This window comes from Somniosus microcephalus, chromosome 22 (genome assembly GCF_052327205.1).
Source record: "Somniosus microcephalus isolate GS21.2 chromosome 22, FLI_Smic_1.0, whole genome shotgun sequence".
Taxonomy (NCBI): Eukaryota; Metazoa; Chordata; class Chondrichthyes; order Squaliformes; family Somniosidae; genus Somniosus; species Somniosus microcephalus.
Genome location: NC_141008.1, coordinates 52,742,565 through 52,763,981, shown reverse-complemented (window position 1 = coordinate 52,763,981; position 21,417 = coordinate 52,742,565). Strand labels below are relative to the sequence as shown.

At 49.3% G+C, this 21,417-nt stretch overlaps 1 protein-coding gene across 1 annotated transcript in view; it reads right to left on the bottom strand.

Moving 5' to 3' along the window:
* The window catches only part of ppm1e (protein phosphatase, Mg2+/Mn2+ dependent, 1E), a 99,610-nt gene extending 79,154 nt beyond the window's left edge, over positions 1–20,456 (bottom strand). Inside the window, exon 1 of the mRNA XM_085964745.1 lies at positions 20,195–20,456. Within this exon, the coding sequence (XP_085820871.1) occupies positions 20,195–20,376 (182 nt within the window). The 5' untranslated portion in view covers positions 20,377–20,456. The remainder of the gene's footprint in view (positions 1–20,194) is intronic.
* Between the last annotated feature and the right edge of the window lie 961 nt (positions 20,457–21,417).

Sequence of the window (21,417 nt, the reverse complement as noted above, 5' to 3'; positions counted from 1 at the left end):
TGTTTTTACTCCTCCCAACCTACTTCATCTAACCCTATCAACATATCCTTCTAATTGTGTCCCCTTCTTCTTGATTACCAGAGGAAATAGTTTCTCCGTATCTACTATATCTGCAGAATTTACTGGTCGGGAGACTGAACTTGGCTGGCCGACAGCCCAATCACTGGTAACCCTTTCATTTCATAATCAAAGCCGATTGGATAATTGAGGTGGACGTGTCCAAGGGTCACAATGGATCATCTTTGGTGCTGGGAGGGGCGATTCTGTGAGGCTGTGTTCCAGGCGAGGAGCCCCGTTCTCTGGCCATGCAGCTTGCAGCAACGGCCTGATCACACACGAGCACCCCCCCCCCCACCCCCGCCGAGCTGGAAGCAGAGCCTCCCGAAAGTTACCCCATGCTTCTACACGGGTCAGCCATGGCTCAGTGGGCAGCACTCTCTCACCACCGAGTCAGGAGGCTGCGGGTTCATAGCCCCACTCCAGAGACTTGAGCACAAAATCCAGGCTGACATTCCCAGTGCAGTGCTGCGGGAGGGTTGTACTGTCGGAGGTGCCGTCTTTCAGATGAGACGTTAAATGGAGGCCCCATCTGCTCTCTCAGGTGGATGTAAAAGATCCCATAGGCACTATTTCGAAGAGCAGGGGAGTTCTCCCCGGTGTCCTGGCCAATGTTTATCCCTCAATCAACATCACTAAAACAGATAATCTGGTCATTATCACATTGCTGTTTGTGGGAGCTTGCTGTGCGCAAATTGGCTGCCACGTTTCCTACATTACAACAGTGACTGTACTTCATTGACTGTAAAGCGCTTTGGGATGCCCTGAGAATGTGAAAGGCGCTATAGAAATGTACCTTTGTACCAAATGCTCCCTCCAAAATAAAAATCTGTTTGGCCCAAGGAAAGATCTGTTTTAACAATTCACCGGAACTCTAAATGGCTTTGCTAAAGAACTTTCTTTGTGAAAAATCCTGGGACACAGTCACAAAGGAAGCCAAGCAATTTTCATTGAGGGACCTCCAGTGATTAAATGCAGACTTTGAGTAATTGTGCGGGGCTGATGAGCAGCCTTGGCGTCGGAAGAGTTACAGCCTCGAAACAGATAGAAAGGCCAACTGAAGCCAAGAACTGAGCAGAGGGCGGCTGTGGCTATTTACAGCACAAGTCTTCAGCTGGAGTCATGGGCATCACAGTTACCGTGCCGCGGTTACACAGGGCAGAGGCAGAGGTTGGCATCATTCCTACAGGCTGTTTGTGCCTTCACCTATTGCCAAGGTATCCAGGCAACTGTCTGCTATTCAAAAAATACCATCGGCTCGCACTGACATTCTTCACGTCGATCAACTCCTGGGGAAGTTGGCAGAAGAAAACGGATTTAACAGCAAAAAAAAGGTCAGGCACACAGACAGAGAAACACACACACACACACACACACACACACACACACACACACACACAGACGGACACACCACACACACAGAGACAGACACACACACACAGAGACAGACACACAGAGACACACACAGTCGGGAATGGTCGCATGGTGGTTATGTTACTGGAATGAGTTCTACCTCCAGGCTTGGGAAGGCACTCGATTACCCCTGGGCAGCCTTGCTCAGTTTTCTTGCTCGTTGGCTGTGTAAAGAAAGGGCTGGAGTCAATGAGGACCTTGCTCAGAAACAACTGGGTTTCCAATACATGAGGGAGGCAAGGCGTAACAATCTGACCTCTGGCTGATGTTATCTGGAACCAGTAGCACATGGGCTGAGAAGACAGGACCTCTGCTTGCTAAATTACTCACAAAGAGGCCTGCCACAGTGTGTTACTGTATCGTGTGGGCCGTACAAGGTTGAGCGTGTGTGTGTGTGTGTGTGTGTGAGAGAGAGAGAGAATCGAGAAAGAGACCAGCCATTTCACCAGAAACAACTGGGGTAATTTTAACCTGGCGGAAACAGCAGGATGGGTTGGGACGCTGATTTCACATCCCGCACTATGTTACTCTAAACCAGCGTTACACTCGATCCCATCAGTTTCCCGATGGGCTGGTTAGGTTACAATTGCCCCCAAATCTTGACTCTAGTCTTACACCTGGAAAGTCCCCCAGTGAAGCCTTTCCCACTTTCAGACAGCAGGTGGCAGCATTGATCTGTAATTTAAACAATGATTGGGAGATAAAGAAATTCTTGCATTTATATGGCGCCTTTCACAACCTCAGGGCGCCCCAAAGCGCTTTACAGCCAATGAAGTACTTTACAACAGTGACTACATTTTTTTTTAAAGTAAGAGACGTAGCAGCTAATTTACACACAGCAAGATCCCACAAACAGCCATGAGATAAAGACAAGATAATCTATTTCTTGTGATGTTGGTTGAGGGATAAATTTTGGCCGGGACACTGAGGAGAACGCTCCTGCTCTTCTTCAAATAGTGGCCGTGAGATCTTTTACATCCACCCAAGAGGGCAGACGGGGCCTCGGTTTAACGCTTCATTGAAAGACAGCACCTCCGATAGTGCGGCACTCCTTCAGTACTGCACTGGGAGTGTCAGCCTAGATTTTTGTGCTCAAGTCTCTGGAGCGGGGCTCGAACCCACGACCTTCTAACTCAGAAGCAAGAGCGCTGCCCACTGAGCCCCGGCTGACACCTTTAATGCAGGGAACAGGAGTGGCCAGTTCTGGCCACTTTACACAGGGAGCCTCGGCCAAAAGGCAGCACCTCACGATGTAGGGACGACTCAAAGCGCTTTACAGCCAATTAAGTATTTCTGAAGTGTAGTCACTGTTGTAATGTGGAAAACGCGGCAGCCAATTTGCGCACAGCAAGCTCCCACAAACAGCAATGTGATAATAGAAACATAGAAAAATAGGAGCAGGAGTAGGCCATTCGGCCCTTCGAGCCTGCTCCGCCATTCAATATGATCACGGCTGATCCTCTATCTCAATATCATATTCCCGCTCTCTCCCCATACCCTTTGATACCTTTTGTGTCTAGAAATCTATCTATCTCCTTCTTAAATATATTCAGTGACTTGGCCTCCACAGCCTTCTGTGGTAGAGAATTCCACAGGTTCACCACCCTCTGAGTGAAGACATTTCTCCTCATCTCAGTCCTAAATGTCCTACCTCGTATCCTGAGACTGTGACCCCTCTTTCTAGACCCTCCCTGCATCCAGTCGGTCTAGCCCTGTCAGAATTTTATACGTTTCAATGAGATTCCCTCTCATTCTTCTAAACTCTAGTGAATGCAGGCCTAGTCGACCCAATCTCTCCTCATACGACAGTCCTGCCATCCTAGGAATCAGTCTGGTGAATCTCTGCTGCACTCCCTCTATGGCAAGTATATCCTTTCTTAGGTAAGGAGACCAAAACTGCACACAGTACTCCAGGTGTGGTCTCACCAAGGCCCTCTATAACTGTAGTAAGACATCCTTGCTCCTGTACTCAAATCCTCTTGCAATGAAGGCCAACATACCATTTGCCTTCCTAACTGCTTGCTGCACCTGCATGTTTGCTTTCAGTGACTGGTGTACAAGGACACCCAGGTCCCTCTGTACATCAACATTTCCCAATCTATCACCATTTAAATAAAACTCTGCCTTTCTGTTTTTCCTACCGAAGTGGATAACTTCACATTTATCCACGTTATTCTGCATCTGCCATGTATTTGCCCACTAGCTCAACTTGTCTAAATTGCCTTGAAGCCTCTTTGCATCCTCCTCACAACTCACAATCCCACCTAGTTTCGTGTCGTCAGCAAACTTGGAAATATTACATTTGGTTCCCTCATCCAAATCATTGATATATATTGTGAATAGCTGGGGCCCAAGCACTGATCCCTGTGGTACCCCACTAGTTACCGCTTGCCACCACGAAAAAGACCGATTTATTCCTACTCGCTGTTAACCAATTTTCAATCTATTACCCCCAATCCCACGTGCTTTTATTTTGCACACTAACCTCTTAAGTGGGACTTTATCAAAGGCATTCTGAAAATCCAAATACACCACATCCACTGGTTCTCCCTTATCTATTCTACCAGTTACATCCTCAAAAAACTCCAGTAGATTTGTCAAACACGACTTCTCTTTCATAAATCCATGTTGACTTTGTCTAATCCCATTGATATTTTATAAGTGTCCTGTTATCACATCCTTTATAATACTCTAGTATTTTCCCTACTACTGATGTTAGGTTAACCGTCTGTAGTTCCCTGTTTTCTCTCTCCCTCCTTTTTTAAATAGTGGGGTTACATTTGCCACCCTCCAATCTGCAGGAACTGTTCCATAATCTATAGAATTTTGGAAGATGACAACCAATGCATCCACTATTTCCATGGCTACCTCTTTTAGTACTCTGGAATGCAGATTATCAGACCCTGGGGATTTATCGGCTTTCAGTCCCATTAATTTCTCCAACACTATTTTTGTACTAATACTAATTTCCTTTAATTACTCCTTCTCACTAGACCCTTGGTTCCCTAGCATTTCTGGGAAGTTATTTGTGTCCTCTTCTGTGAAGACAGAACCAAAGTATTTGTTTAATTGCTTTGCCATTTCCTTGTTCCCCATTATAAATTCTCCCATTTCTGACCAGATAATCTGTTTTTGTTATGTTGGTTGAGGGATAAATATTGACCCAGGACACCGGGGATAATTCCCCTGCTCTTCTTCGCATAGATTTAAGATTAAATGTTGGACATTTCGAGCGGGAAAAATTGTGTTTTTTTTTAAAAACACGACAGGTTAGGATGCTGAAGAATTACATAGAATTTAAAGCACAGAAACATCCATTCAGCATAACTGGTCCATGAGGGTACAGTAGCATAGTGGTTATGTTACTGGACTAGTATTCCAGAGGCCCGGACTAATGATCTGGAGACATGAGTTCAAATCCCACCATGGCCGCTGGGGAATTTAAATTCAGTTAATTAAATAAATCTGGAATTGCTTGTATCAGTAACGATGACCATGTAAGTATCGGATTATCGTAAAAACCCATCTTGTTCACTACAGGCATATAAATAGTAAATGGGTGGGGCCGGACCAAAAAGGAGACCTACACATGGAGGCTGCGGGATTAAATGAATATTTTGAATTTGTCTTCACCAAGTAAGAAGATACTGCCACAGACACAGTAAAGGAGGTGGTAGTGGAGACACTGGATGGGATAAGAATTGTTAAAGACGAGGTACTAGAAAGGCTAGTTTAAAGTAGGTAAGTCACCAGGACCGGATGGGATGCATCCTAGGATGGTGAAGGAAGAAATCGCGGAGGTACTGGCCATAATCTTCCAATCCTCCTTAGAAACGGGGGTGGTGCCAGAGGACTGGAGAATTGCAAATGTTACACCCTTGTTCAAAAAGGGTGCAAAGATTAAACCTAGCAACTATAGGCCAGGCAGTTTAACCTCGGTAGTGGAGAAGCTTTTAGAAACAATAATCAGGGACAAAGTTCACAGTCTCTTGGACAAGTGTTGATTCATTAAGGAAAGCCAGCACGAATTTGTTAAAGACAAATTGTGTTTAACCAACTTGACTGAGTTTTTTGATGAGATAACAGAGGGTTGATGAGGGCAATGCGGTTGACGTGGTGTACATGGATTTCCAAAAGGTGTTCGACAAAGTGCCACATAACAGGCTTGAAGAGTTGAAGCCCATGGAATAAAAGGGACAGTGGCAGCATAGATGCGGAATTGGCTAAGTGACAGGAAACAGAGAGTACTGGTGAACGGTTGTTTTTCTGACAGGAGGAAGGTATACTGTGGTGTTCCCCAAGGGTCGGTACAAGGACCACTGCTTTTTTTGATATATATTAATAACTTGGATGTGGGTGTACAGGGCACAGTTTCAAAATTTGCAGATGACACAAAACTTGGAAGTATAGTGAACAGTGAGGATAATAGTGATAGTCTTCAAGAAGACATAGACAGGCTGGTGGAATGGGTGGACAGTGGCTGATGAAATTTAACACCGAAAAGTGTGAAGTGATACATTTTGGTAGAAAGAATGAGGAGAGGAAATATAAACTAAAGTGTACAATTCTAAAGGGGGTGCACGAACAAAGAGATCTGGGGATATGTGTGCACAAATTGTTGAAGGTGGCAGGGCAGGTTGAGAAAGCAGTTAAAAAAGCTTACAGGATCCTGGGCTTCATGAATAGAGATATGGCTAGAAATTGACTTTGGGGCAGCCAGCTCGCTTGCGCCCAGAAATTACCGCTGCGCGCGGAGCCACTTGCGCCCGCCGGAAATTCAGTTTCAGTGCCCCAAGTCGAAGCCGGACACAAATCAAGGGTTTCGGCGCCCCCGCTTGGGGCGCTGAAACTGAATATCAGCGCGCTAAGTGCCGCAGCGCCACCCGCTGCGGAGCGGCAGGCTGCGGTACTGCAGGCCTTCCTCCCTCTCGGGGGGTGGAGGAGGCCGGGGAAGGAGGTGCGGGCAGGCGGCCGCCGAAAAAGCGGCCGGCCGCACATCCGCCTTAACTCGCCCCACTACCGCATCAGGTAGGCCCCGTTTTCTGGTCGCTGTTTGCGGCCGCCGCGGAAGAGGTGGCCGCAACTCAATATGGCGGTCGGGCCGGTAGCGGGGCGGTAGCGGGGCACTGCGCACACCGATGACGTCATCGGTGGCGGCGCAGCGCTACTGGCTAACGCCGCCATTACCGCACCGCTGAATATCGGGGGAAGTTTAGCAAGTGGCGCAAAAGCCCTCTTTGGGCGAAAACTGGGCGCAAAGCCAACCGAATTTCTAGGCCTAAGAGTACAAAAGCGTGGACATTATGATGAACCTGTATAAAACACTGGTTCGGCCTCAACTGGAGTAGTGTCCAATTCTGGGCACCACGCTTTAGGAAGGATGTGAAGGCCTTTGAGAGGGTGCAGAAAAGATTTACGAGAATGATTCCAGGGATGAGGGACTTCAGCTACGTGGATAGGCTAGAGAAGCTGGGGTTGTTCTCCTTAGAGCAGAGAAGACTGAGAGGAGATTTGATAGAGGTGTTCAAAATCATGAGGGGTCTGGACAGAGTAGATAGAGAGAAACTGTTCCCATTGGCGGAAGGGTCGAGAACCAGAGGACACAGATTTAAGGTGATTGGCAAAAGAACCAAAGGCGACGTAAAAAAAAACTTTTTTACACAGCGAGTGGTGAGGATCTGGAATGTACTGCCTGAAAGGGTGGTGGAGGCAGACTCGATCACGGCTTTCAAAAGGGAACTGGATAAGTACCTGAAAGAAAAACATTTGCAGGGCTACGGGGAAAGGGCGGGGGAGTGGGACTAGCTGAAGTGCTCTTGCAGAGAGCCGGCACGGGCGCGATGGGCTGAATGGCCTTCTTCTGTGCTGTAACCATTCTATGATTCTATGATAATGTCTTTAGGGAAGGAAATCTGCCGTCCTTACCCGGTCTGGCCGATATGTGACTCCAGACCCACAGCAAAATGTGGTTAACTCTTAACTGCCCTCTGAAATGGCCTAGCAAGCCACTCAGTTGTACCAAACCGCTACAACAAAGTGACACCCTCCCTAACAGCACTGTGGGAGCACCTTCACCACACGGACTGCAGCGGTTCAAGAAGGCGGCTCACCACCACCTTCTCAAGGGCAATAATTGCTGGCCTTGCCAGCGATGCCCACATCCCGTGAATGAGTAAAAAAACAAATGCTGGTGTTTATGCTTCACTCCGACCCCTATCAGCATATCCTTTCTCCCTCACCTGTTTATCTCGCTTCCCCTTCAATGCAACTATGCTATTTGCCTCAACTACTCCTGCCATTGTATCTCTCACTTCAGGTGGAGTGAGGCTCTTTTAGGCAAATTACAACCTCCTGTTTGTGTCTGTCGCTTAGGAACAGACACAGATGCAAAATCTGATGCATGGAAATAAAATGAAAAATGCAAATCTGATCAGAGTCCGGCCAACAGACAATGACTGAGGGACTCGGGAAATAACACACGCCTCACACAGAGCTCCCACTCAGTAACTGCCGGCAATCGGCTCCCACTCGGTAACCAGGAATCTCCTGCAAATATTAACACACTCCCAGGCAAACAGGACCTTGGTTTAATGTCTCATCCAAAAGGCGGCACCTCAAGATGTAGGGACAACTCAAAGCGCTTTACAGCCAATGAAGTATTTTTGAAGTGTAGTCACTGCTGTAACGTAGGAAATACAGCAGCAGCAATGTGCTAAGGACCAGATCATCTCTTTTTTTTTAGTGATGTTGGTTGAGGGATAAATATTGGTCAGGACACCGGGGGAGAACGTCCCTGCTCTTCTTCCAAATAGTGCCGCAGGATCTTTTACGTCCACCGTAAGCAGACGGGGCCTCGGGTTAACCTCTCATCCGCGGTACTGACGGTCACTGTCTGCCCGTCTGATGGTCACTGTCCGCCCGTCTGATGTTACCCGGTGTCCATGTTACCTGGTGTCCATCAGGTTCATGGCGAACTGAGGGAACCGCGGCCGAGAGTGCAAGGATGGCTTCAGTCCACCTCCCTCGGAAACATCTCCCAACGCTTCCAGTGTGGTAAATGGGTCAAGTGCAGTGACTGTTGTTATGCGGGCGAACACAGCAGCCACCTTGGACACGGCGAGCTCCCATCAAACTACGAGCGTGAACGAGCAGTTAATCAGTTTTTTGGGTGCTGCTGGTCGTGAGAGGAATGTTGGCCTGATCTTCAAAGCTGTACCATGGGATTGGCTGTCAGAGAAGCTGTTCCTCATCTTCTCTCGCTGTGTTGCTTTTCCATTTGCCCCGGCTGGCTTTTGTTCTCTTGTGACTATATCACCATCTGTTCTTTGCGAATGCTTCCCCTTTTCACACTTCCTGACACTAAGCTGTCTCTGGCTCCTTTCCCTTTCCAGCGGACTCGCTCCACCTCTAGTTCTGGTGCCTTGGCTCTGTGTCAGTCAATCTCTCTCACACGCCTCTTGCTCTCGGTTCATCCCTGCCTTATAGCAGAGAAGGAGCCTGTGCCGGCTCTTAGAAAGAGCTCTCCAATTAGCCCCACTCCCTCCCGCTCTTTCCCCATAGCCCGGCAAAATCTTTCCTTTTCAAGCATTTATCAATTCCCTTTTGGAAGCTATAATGAATGTGGTTCCACCGCTCTTTTAGGAAGTGCATTCCAGATCAACATAACGTGCTGCGGGAAAAAAATTTCTCTTCTCCCCTCTGCTTCTTTTACCAATTACCTTAAATCTGTGTCCCCTGGTTACCGACCCTCCTGCCAGTGGAAACAGTTTCTCCTTCTCTACTCTATCAAAACCCCTCATCATTTTAAGCACCTCGAATAAATCTCCTTTTAACCTTCTCTGCTCTAAGGAGAACAACCCCAGCTTCTCTAGTCTCTCCACGTAACTGAAGTCCCTCATCCCCTGGTGCCATTCTAGTAAATCTGCTCTGCACCTTCTCCAAGACCTTTGATATCCTTCCTGAAAAATGTGGCGGTTCAGAATTGGACAGTTTGCTGCGGCTCTTCAAAGACTCCGCCTGGCTTTTAGCATTGGCTTGTGCTGGGAGAGCCAATCCCAGCCAAGGCAGCCCTTGGGTTGCTAAAGTTGGCCTCAACATCCTCTGGGCTAGGGAAGTGTGCCTGCTCCCGATTGCTACCCAGTGATCCCTGGTGGAAGGTGTTGATGTTCATTTTGGACAGGATTGGGCTCAGTGACGACGCACCCTTGCGGTCAAACAGCCCGCCAAGACGCACTGCCTTTGGGGCGAATGAAGAACAGGCTCGACTCTACATCTGCGCCTCATGTGGCTCAGCGGGCAGCACCCTCGCCTCGGAGCCAGAAGGTCATGGGTTCAAGTCCCACTCCAGAGATGTGAGCACAAAAATGCAGGATGACACTGCAGTGAAGTACTGAGGGAGTGCTGCACTGTCGGAGGTGCCGTCTTTCGGATGACACGTTAAACCGAGGCCCCGTCTGCTCTCTCAGGTGGACGCAAAATTTCCCATGGCAACTATTTTGAAGAAGAGCAGGGGGAGTTCTCCCCGGTGTCCTGGGGCCAATATTTATTCCTCAACCAACATCAGTAAAACAGAGTATCTGGCCATTATCACATTGCTGTTTGTGGGAGCTTGCTGTGCACAAATTGGCTGCCGTGTTTCCTACATTACAACAGTGACTACACTTCATAAGGTACTTCATTGGCTGTAAAGCGCTTTGGGACGTCCTGAGGTCGTGAAAGGCGCTGTATAAATGCAAGTCTTTCTTTTTTTTCTTCCTAAACCAACTGGAAGGCTAATGGAGTCTTCGTTAATCCACTGGATGAATCTTAACTGACCAATCTTTTTTGGCACTCCAATATTTTTATAACAAATAAGCAAATGTGTTCAAAGAAAATGAAAATAAACACTCTTTTTTTTTTTAACTGCCACTATGATCTTTCTCCCAGGTTTTGCTCCCACCGGTTGTCCTGGAGGGGTTGGCCACCCTGGATAAGTGTCCTGCACGGCGGGCCTCCTTTATAAACATTCATCTTTTTATTGCGGCTTCTCAAATGGAAAACAAACACGTTAAGAGACTTTGTGATGTTTAGTTAAAGAAAAGACCGACTTTGCGTTTATATAACGCCTTTCAGGACCACCGGACGTCTCAAAGCGCTTCACAGCCAATGAAGTACTTTTTTTTGAAGTGGAGTCACTGTCGTAATGTAGGAAACGCAGCAGCAGCCAATTTGTGCACAGCAAGCTCCCACAAACAGCAATGTGATAATGACCAGATACAGGAAACTTTGTTATATCCGGCACCAACGGGACCGAGCTGTTGCCGATCTATCAAAACTGCCGGACATACCAGCGTTAATGTTGAAGCATACGGAGGTTTTCATCTCCGTATCTGACAACAAACACTATTGCTTAGCAACAGCTTCTAAACAGTCGGCCGGTACCTTGGAAGCATCTCTGTAGCTTAGCAACAGTTTCAGAGAGACTTTCCAGAGCCTGACTGTTGGAAAAAAAAGCAACGAGAAGAAAAAAAACCTAACAAAACGGCTCCTGATTTCTGCCGGTAGATCGAGGTTTCCGGACATACAAGCTCCGGATAAACCAAAGTCTCCTGTAATGTTTTAGTGATGTTGGTTCAGGGATAAATATTGGCCCCAGGACACCGGGGAGAACTCCCCTGCTCTTCTTCAAAATAGTGGCCGTGGGATCTTTTACATCCACCTGAGAGCGCAGACGGGGCCTCAGTTTAACGTCTCATCCGAAAGACGGCACCTCCGACAGTGCAGCGCTTCCTCAGCACGGCACTGGGAGTATCAGCCTGAGTTTTTGTGCTCGAGTCTCTGGAGTGGGGCTCGAACCCACGACCTTGTGACTCAGAGGCAAGGGTGCTGCCCACTGAGCCACGGCCGACACCAACCCTAGCTCCACAAACAATTACACTCAGGAAGCCCCTGTGACCGTGGGCCAGCTGAAGATCAGTTGCACAGCAAACCACATCTACATTCCAGCAGCGTTTTGTCTTTGAAAATGCGACAGAGGCTCGAGTCGGGGCTCGCCAACCCTCCTGGACTGCCCTGGAGTCTCCAGGAATGAGAGGTGAATCTCCAGGGCACTCACCGCTGCCAGCAACTCCCGGGAGAAAAATCACAGGAGCATTCCAAAAAAATTGCTTGTTTTTCCTCATTTTCTTTTGAACACTTTTGTTCATTAATTCATGGGAGACTGGGAAAAGATTCGATAGAGGTATTTAAAATCATGAAGGGTTTGGATGGAGTAAATAAAGAGCTGTTCCCAGGGGCAGAAGGGTTGATAACCAGCGGGCACAGATTGAAGGGTCGATAACCAGCGGGCACAGATTGAAGGGTCGATAACCAGCGGGCACAGATTGAAGGGCCGATAACCAGAGGGCACAGATTGAAGGTGATTGGCAAAAGAACCAGAGGCGACATGAGGAAAAACTATTTTACGAAATGAGTGGTTAGGGTTTGGAAAGCACTGCCTGATATGGTGGTGGATACAGATTCAATAGTCGCCTTCAAAGGGAATTGGATAAATACTTGAACCAGAAAAAAATTGCAGGGATGCGGCGAAAGAGCGGGTGGAGTGGGACTGACTGGATTGCTCTTCGAAAGAGCCGGCGCAGACTCGATGGGCCGAATGGCCTCCTTCTGTGCTGTACCGTTCTATGATTCCAAGAGGCTGTTTGACCGGGTGGGGCAAATCTAGGCCCGAGGCCTAGTGAAAAACAAACCGAGGTATTTCGATTTCACGCTAACAACGTTTCCTCCGAGGGTGGGGAGCATGTAGGTTATTGGCCCAGATAGTCTTTCAATGTGTGAGGTAAGTCTATGAATGGAAACCCCTTTCGGGATCACGTTGGCGACAGTCGCAGGTTCGCGACCCAATTTGCAGGCATTCCATTAATTGCCACAGTTCGGAAAGAGCTCCCAATGAATTTGGATCCAGTCACCAGCACCTGTGAAATCCTCTCGCAGTCTGTCCTGAGTCGAGTCCCTGAGGTTTGCATCCCTGTGACGATACACACCCTCCCCAGCTTCCTGTCTGTGCAAATTAGAGCCACATTTAGCCTTGCACCATAATTAACCACTTGCATTTATACAGCACCTTAAACGTAGGAAAATGTCCCAAGGCGCTTCACAGGAGCGATTGTAATCAGCCAAAATTTGACACCGAGCCACATACAGAGGTATGAGGGGTGTGACGAAAAGCTTGGTCAAAGAGGTCGGATTTAAGGAGGGTCTTAAAAGGAGGAGCGAGAGAGAGAGGTGGAGAAGCAGAGAGACTTAGGGAGGGAATTCCAGAGCTTAGAAATAACAACAGAAAACGCTGGAAAAACTCAGCAGGCCAGGCAACATCCGTGGAGAGAGAAATAGAGTCAACGTTTCAGGTCGAAACCCTTCTTCAGAACTGAGAAAAAAAGGCAGGAAATGAAAGAGCTTAGAGCCTAGGCAGCTGACGGCACGGCCGCCAATGGTGAGGCGAAGGAAGGAAGAGGAGGATGCAGAAGAGGCCAGAATTGACGGAGCGCAGAGATCTAGGTGGGCTCCAGGGCTGGGGGGAGGTTACCGAGATCGGGAGGGTGCGAGGGCCGTGGAGAGATTTGAAAACAAGGATGAAATTTATTTTATTTTATTAAAATCGAGGCGTTGCTGGACCGGGAGCCAGTGTAGGTCAGTGAGCGCAGGGCGAGCAAGACTGGGTGCGAGTTAGGATATCAGCAGCGGAGTTTTGGATGATCCCAAGTTTACAGAGGGTGGAACGTGGGAGGCCGGCCAGGAGAGCGTTGGAATAGTCGAGTCTGGAGGTGGCAAAGGCAAGGATGAGGGTTTCAGCAGAGGATGGACTGAGGCAGGGGCGGAGACGGGTGACATTACGGAGGTGGAAGTAGGCAGTCTTGGTGATGGAGAGTGGGGGAATCTAGAACTAGGGGGTATTGTTTCAGAATAAGGGGTCGCCCATTTAAAACGGAGATGAGGAGGAATTCCTTCTCTCAGAGGGTCATGACTCTTTGGAATTCTCTACCCCAGAGAGCTGTGGAGGCTGAGTCATTGAATATATTCAAGGCTGAGATAGACAGAGTTTTGAACGATAAGGGAGTCGAGGGGTATGGGGAGCGGACAGGGAAGTGGAGTTGAGGCCAAGATCAGATCAGCCATGATCTTATTGAATGGCGGAGCAGGCTCGAGGGGCCAAATGGCCTACTCCTGCTCCTAGCTTCTATGTTTCTATATGGGGTCGGAAGCTCAGGTCATGGTCCAACTGCAGGCCGAGGTTGCGAACAGTCTGGTTCAGCCTCAGTCAGTAACCAGGAAGGGGGATGGAGGCGGTGGCTGGGGAACGGAGGTTGCGGCGAGGACCGAAGCCAGTGTCTTCGGTCTTCCCAACGCTTAATTGCAGGAAATCTCTACTCATCCAGGACTGGATGCCGGACAAGCAACGTGACAAATGAGGTGCAGTGGCGGGGTCGAGAGAGGTGGTGGTGAGGTAGAGACCTCCTCGAGGCTTCCTCCCAAGCATTCCCTTAACTGTTTGAGTGACTGCAAACAATTTCCTTTTGAAGACGTGGGTTTGCTTGAACAGCCCCTGTGCACGCACATTCCCCTCACGGCCCCCAAGTTACTGTCTCCAGAGCCTCTGCATTGGAGTGAGGCAGCAGGGATGGATAATCTCCCGCTGGGCCTCAGCGACCTCTACCCAAAAGGTCAAATCCAAACGGATTCATCTCATTGGACAGCAGGTCACAACAACCCGGAGGCAAGGTCAAAACCTCATGCTGGGCCTACTAATTCCAGCAAGGGTTTCGCGATGGAGGTTAAACCCACTGTCAGGAGCCCAGCTGGGGGAAGATACGCACGCACTGCTCTGGAAAACCTGCCCTAATTTATCCTTATGTGGATCGGTGTCGATTTTTTTTGTCTTAAAATACTCCTGTGCAGCGCCTTGGGACGTTTTACTACGTTAAAGGCGCTATATAAATACAAGTTGTTGTTGTTGTTGAAAATTGCAGTCCTCTCCGTGTCAGTGGCTCAGTCGACAGTACCATCGTCTGTGAGCCAGAAGGTTGTGGGTCCAAACCCCACTCCAGGCTGCCATCTCAGTGCAATGCAGGGGCAGTGCTGAGGGAGTGCTGCACTGTCAGAGGTTCAGCTCTTCCAGCGAGCTATGTCTGCCCTCTCTCAGCTAGACATGAAAGATCCCACAGCACTATTTCGAAGTGGGCTGGGGAGTTTGTCCCCCCGCCCCACTCCCACCCCGGTGTCCCGATCATTCTTCCCTCAACCAGTGGCATTCGTCCAAATGAACCTTCCTTATGGGTGAGTGCCAGTCAGCTATTCAACCCTGGAGGCACCACAGCCGGGGATGATTTTGTTACAAGTGTCAGCAGTAAACTAGATGGTAGCGCTCTCCCCAGCTCAGAGTCTGAAGGTGGTGGGTTTGAGTACATAATCCAGGCCGACACTCCCAATGCAATACTGAGGGAGCGCGGCGGCACTGTCAGAGGTGCCGTCCATTCGGATGAGACGTTAAACCGAGGCCCCATCTACCCTCTCAGGTGAACGTAAAAGATCCTATGTCACTATTTCTAAGAATAGTAGGGGAATTCTCCCCGATGTCCTGGTCAATATTTATCCCTCAACCAACATCACAAACAGATTATCTGGTCATTGGCACATTGCTGTTTGTGGGAGCTTGCTGTGCACAAATTGGCTGCCACTTCCTACATTACAACAGTGACTCCACTTCAAAAAGTACTTCATTGGCTGTAAAGGGCTTCGGGACGCCCTGAGGTTGTGAAAGGCGCTATAGAAATGCAAGTCTCTTTCTGACTCGCGTTTAATAATGACTGGAGTGGGATCATGGCTCATTTTACAGCCAACTTGTTGAAGTGTAGTCATTTGCCGATTTGCGCACAGCAAGCTCCCACAAACAGCAACGAGAGAACGACCAGGTAATCTGCTTTAGTGATGCTGCCAGCACACCGGGGCTAACTCCCCTGCTCGTCTTCCAATAGTGGCAGTGGGATCTTTCACGTCCACCCGAGAGAGAGAGAGAGAGCGGACAGAGCCTCGATTTAACATCTCATCTGAAAGACGGCACTTCTGAAAGTGCTGCACTCCCTCAGCACTGCACTGGAGTGCCAGCCTAGATTATATGGCTTGAAATCAGAGGCGAGAGTGCTACCACTGAGTCACGGCAGATTTGCATAACTGCCTTTTAATACTCAGCGTTAAGATTTACTTGATGTACGACATGCACAAAATGCCACTGGCTACTCTGCAGGTAGAACGTTAAAAGAACACGTTCAGCTTCTGGCCTTGACAGAGATTTCAACCTACAACCTACTCAAATTCTCATCCAGGTGGCTAGGTGAGGGACAGCACAGTGGGGTGGGGGCGTGCGCTAGAAAGAAAGACAGACCTGCATTTCTATAGCACCTTTCTCGACCTCTGGACATCCCAAAGCGCTTTACAGCCAATTAAGTACTTTTTTTTGAAGTGTAGTCACTGTTGTAATGTAGGAAACGCGGCAGCCAATTTGCGCACAGCAAGATCCCACAAACAGCAATGTGATAATAATCAGATAATCTGATTTAGTGATGTTGATTGAGGGAGAAATATTGGCCCCAGGACACCGGGGATAACTCCCCTGTTCTTCTACGAAATAGTGCCGCGGGGTCTTTTACGGCCACCCGAGAGCAGACGGAGCCTCGGTTTAACGTCTCATTGAAAAGACGGCACCTCCGACAGTGTGGCACTCCCTCAGCCCCGCACTGGGAGTGCCAGCCTAGATTTTTGTGCTCAAGTCCCTGGAGTGGGATTTGAACCCATGACCTCAGAGGCAAGGGTGCTACTAACCGAGCCACGGCCGACGTACACAAAGGAAAGGGCAGGGAAACATTGCACCTCAGCTCCGACAGGGTTTTCCGAAGACTGGCAGGATCAGTCCCTCCCCACAGACATCCGCCTCCTGCTGGACGACCGTGGTGCCGGCTCGGCCCACACTGCCCTCTAGCAGGAAGAGGGAGAACTACACAGCCGGATGTTGGATGGGATGTTGCCAGATATATTGGGCGGGGTGGTTCATAATGAGGGTGTACAAAGAAACATTCTGATAGCTGCACTTGAAAGAATATCACCGTCCAATAAATTCACAGGGTCCCATCCGACACCAACAAGTAAAGATCACAGTCATGACACTGACAATAACTGATCACATGACTGAGAGAGCAAGAAAGTGTGTGCTTGAAGGAGACTTACATGGTTACATAGAATTACATAGGATTTACAGCCCATTCGGCCCAACAGGTCTGTGCCAGTGTTTATGCTCCACACTAGCCTCCTCCCACCTTACTTCATCTCACCCTATCAGCATATCCTTCTATTCCTTTCTCCCTCGTGTTTATCCAGCCTCCACTTAAATGCATCTATGGTATTCATAAGAACTCTGTGTGGAGTTTGCACATTCTCCCCGTGTTTGCGTGGGTTTCCTCCGGGTGCTCCGGTTTCCTCCCACAGTCCAAAGATGGGCGGGTTAGGTTGATTGGCTATGATAAATTGACCCTTAGTGTTAGGGGGATTAAATATGTGGGGTTACGGGGATAGGGTGGGATATGTGTTGGTGTAGGGGTTACGGGGATCGGGTGGGATATGTGTCGGTGCAGGCTCGATGGGCCGAAATGGCCTCTATCTGCACTGTGAGGTTTCTGTGATTCTGTGAAATAGGAGCAGGAATAGGCCACTTGGCCCCTCGAGCCTGCTCTGCCATTCAATAAGATCATGGCTGATCTAGGGCTCAAAGCCACTTCCCAGCCCGCTCCCCATAACCCTTCACTCCCTTATCTTGTAAAAAATCTGTCTATCTCCACCTTAAACGTATTTAATGATCTGGGGCAGAGAATTCCACAGATTCACCTCAACCACTCCCTGTGGTAGCGAGTTCCACATTCTCACCACTCTCTGGGTAAAGAAGTTTCTCCTGAATTCCCGATTGGATTTATTAGTGACTATCTTGTGTTTATGGCCTCTAGTCCTGGTCTCCCCCACAAGTGGAAACATCTTCTCTACATCTACCCTATCGAACCCCTTCATAATTTTAAAGACCTCCATCAGGTCACCCCTCGGCCTTCTCTTTTCTGCAAAAAAGAGCACCAGCCTGTTCAGCCTGTCCTGATGGGTATAACCTTCCAGTTCTGGTATCATCCGTGTAAATCTTTCTTGCACCTTCTCCAGTGCCTCTCTATCCTTTCCGTAATATGGAGACCAGAGCTGTGCTCAGTGTGAAACAGTGCAGTGCTGCACCAGGACACAGTAAGTAAGAATCGGACGGACTTCAGTTGAGCATTACCAATACTGAGCAGCCCACTGGATTTTTGCTGCAGGATAAACTGGGTGTCCTTCCCCGACAGCACTTTGATCGACTAAGTGTGACCTACTGATGTCTTAATACCTGAATTATGTAAAACAGGCTCCTCACAACATGCCACTCACCGAGATACCCTGAGGACACCGTTCTCAAATTACCATCCTATTGTACTCAAGTGGGAAAATAGGACATCCCAGGATTCGAGAGATCGCCACGGCTACTGTCAGTGCAATACCTTGGTTATGGGGCTTGAACCCACATCTCTTCCGACTCCCAGGGGCAAAAGAGCTACCAGGGAGCCAAGGCTGACACTCCCAGGATTCGAGCCACTGCCTTTTTAATACACAGTGATACGATTTACCTTATGTACGACACACACAGTACGCTACCAGCCACTCTGCTGGGAGGTATGTTTGGAGTGGAGGGAGAAAGGGTTCGTCGAGATAGAAATTGGGGGGCGAGCACCCAGGAATAAATATCAGTCTAGACTGGGACCAACACACAGGTGCCCCAAACTCCAGAGCTGTAACTATCCACTGGTTCTGTTACACTAATCACCAAATAAACTGCCGCACCGCTCCCCCACTCTGGGTTATTAAGATGCAACGAAGTCTCCTCCTCACCGTCCAAATAAATTCTACGCCCGACAATTCAAAGTTTTTTGTGCTTCACGAAAAATCAATTGAATTTGAATTAAAACTAGGTAACAGGGCAAAGTGGGGATTTGGACCTTAATTAAAAGTTGCCTCATTCAATTTTTTGTAAGAGGCACAGACTGAAAATGCCTTTTTAAAAAAAAACAATTGTTGATATAAATGAAATGCAAAAATAGTTACTGAATTTGCATTTAAAAAAGCAGCAAGCAATAAAATGTAGTTCAATTTTTTAAAATAAATAAATGAACCTATCAGTCTCCTGACTGACAGGGCTGAGAATGAATGACTTGGAAGGGGGCCGGGGGCGCGCTGTGGGTGGCTCGGGGGCGCGCTGTGGGTGGCTCGGGGGCGCGCAGCGAGAGCCCGGGGGCGCGCCTGTCAGCTTCCCAGAGCACCAGAAATACCTTCAACCTCTAGAAATAGCTTCATTGGGAGGGGAAGAGATCCCCCGGGACAGGTACTGGGAGCGCTTCTCCCCAGCACTGGAGGGCTACAACCCAATGCATTCTGATTTTTTTTTTGCAATCAAACGGTGATATTTTGACAAATACACGGGGCTTGCAAATCATAATAAGGCACGAAGCAGAATTATCACACAAAGGACTTTCCCCCCCTCCCCCCACTAAATGCCACGACCAAACTTCAGCCAGTATGAGGGGGGGACCCAAATCCAAGTATGATCTGACACATTGTAAACTCGAATGAAAAGCAAAAAAATAAAGCAGCACAAAACCTCCCAATGCAATTAAAAAAATAATAGAACAAGGTCAATCAGACATTCCCCCCCCCCCCCCTCCTGCTTTCATAAAATAATTCCAACAATCTTTTGCAACGTTTGCAACCCAAAGCGTGAATTAACCCGGTGCCGAGCGGATGGCCAGCAGCGACATTTACTGTCCTTGTATACCTGTGTTTACATAAAGAGGAAACACAGGCGCCTTTTTCAACAAACATAAATCACATTTCTGCAAACTAACTTTAATAGTGACCCGTAACTTTTTCGCCCCTTGTTAAATCGTTGCTTTGCAGACAATTATATATAAATTAATAAATAACGTCAGGGACTTCGTGTTTTAAAGCTAAGAGCAGATTAATCGGTCATTTCCCCCGTGTCAGTCCTCCTGATCCTTTCCGATTTAATGCTTAAGATAAGCTTCGATAAATAGAGAATGCAACGTGCCTTTTTGTTTTTGCATTTCCCCCCCCTTGGTTGCACAGACGGTTTCAGACTGTTTGCATATTTGAGAGGCTCTAATATAAAGCCCCTAATCTCGGTCTCCTTTACAGGTTACTACGCCGGGAGTTTCAATGTCAAACTCCCGTTTCCGTACGGCATAAAGGGAAAAGGCTGACTTGTTTTAACACTTGCACAGTGCCAGCTTTTTTTTAAAAACCGGTTAATCTAACAAATGCTCTTTTCTCTTTCATTCTCTCCGATTGCATTTCATCATTTCAATGCAATCACCAGTTCGCTCTCAGCCATTTCCCCCCTGATAATGACAGGTTTCCAAAGGCTGCAATGTTGTCACCTCCAGTCCATTCCAGTTAGTCTCAGATTCAGTTACTTTAAACCATGCAACGGGCTCACTTTATTTGCATTAATTGCATTAATTTCAATTGCATTCAATTTAATGCAACGGCGGTGCACTTGAATCGCTGTCTATTGTTTACACTTGGAGTATTTTCAAGTCTAATGTCGGTACTTAACTATCTGCAGAGATGCTGGAGGCAGAGGTCCAGGCACTCTCCCTCCACCTCCTCCTCGGTGATGTGGTTGGACACCGGCCGGAGGGGCAGCGGGTCCTCCTCGCCGAAGGGACCCCGGAATTCCCGCAGCAGTTGCTCCAGGAACCTGCGGAAAGCTTTCTCCTCAATCGCCGACGCTGCCATCGCTTCGCATTCCCAGAGCCCGGAACGGTCCGCACAGGATCGGGACAGAGCGGCGTCTGCCTGCACAGAGCGAGGGCGTGCGCGCTCCCTGCACCCCAGACAAAGGACGTGCGCGCTCCCCGCACCCCAGACAATGGGCGTGCACGCTCCCTGCTCTCCAGACAATGGGCGTGCGCGCTCCCCGCACCCCAGACAATGGGCGGGCGCGCTCCCCGCACCCCAGACAATGGGCGTGCACGCTCCCCGCACCCCAGACAATGGGCGTGCTCACTCCCTTCACCCCAGACAATGGGCGGGCGCGCTCCCCGCACCCCAGACAATGGGCGTGCGTGCTCCCCGCACCCCAGACAATGGGCGTGCGTGCTCCCCACACCCCAGACAATGAGCATGCGCGCTCCCTGCACCACAGACAATGGGCGTGCGCGCTCCCCGCAGCCCAGACAATGGGCATGCGCACTCCCCGCACCCCAGACAATGGGCGTGCGCGCTCCCCGCACCCCAGACAATGGGCGTGCACGCTCCCTTCACCCCAGAGAATGGGCGGGCGCGCTCCCCGCACTCCAGACAATGGGCGTGCACGCTCCCCGCACCCCAGACAATGGGCGTGCGCGCTCCCTGCACATAGACAATGGGCGTGCGCGCTCCCCGCACCCAGACAATGGGCATGCGCACTCCCCACACCCAGACAATAGGCGTACACGCTCCCTGCACCCCAGACAATGGGCGTGCGCGCTCCCTGCACCCAGACAATAGGCGTACGCGCTCCCTGCATCCCAGACAATGGGCGCGCGCACTCCCTCCATCCCAGACAATGGGCGTGCGCGCTCCCTCCATCCCAGACAACGGGCGTACGCGCTCATTCCATCCCAGACAATGGCCATGCACACTCCCTCCATCCCAGACAATAGGCATACGCGCTCCCTGCATCCCAGACAATGGGCGTGCGCGCTCCCTGCATCACAGACAATGGGCGTGCGCGCTCCCCGCAACCAGACAATGGGCGTGCGCGCTCCCCGCACCCCAGACAATGGGCGTGCGCGC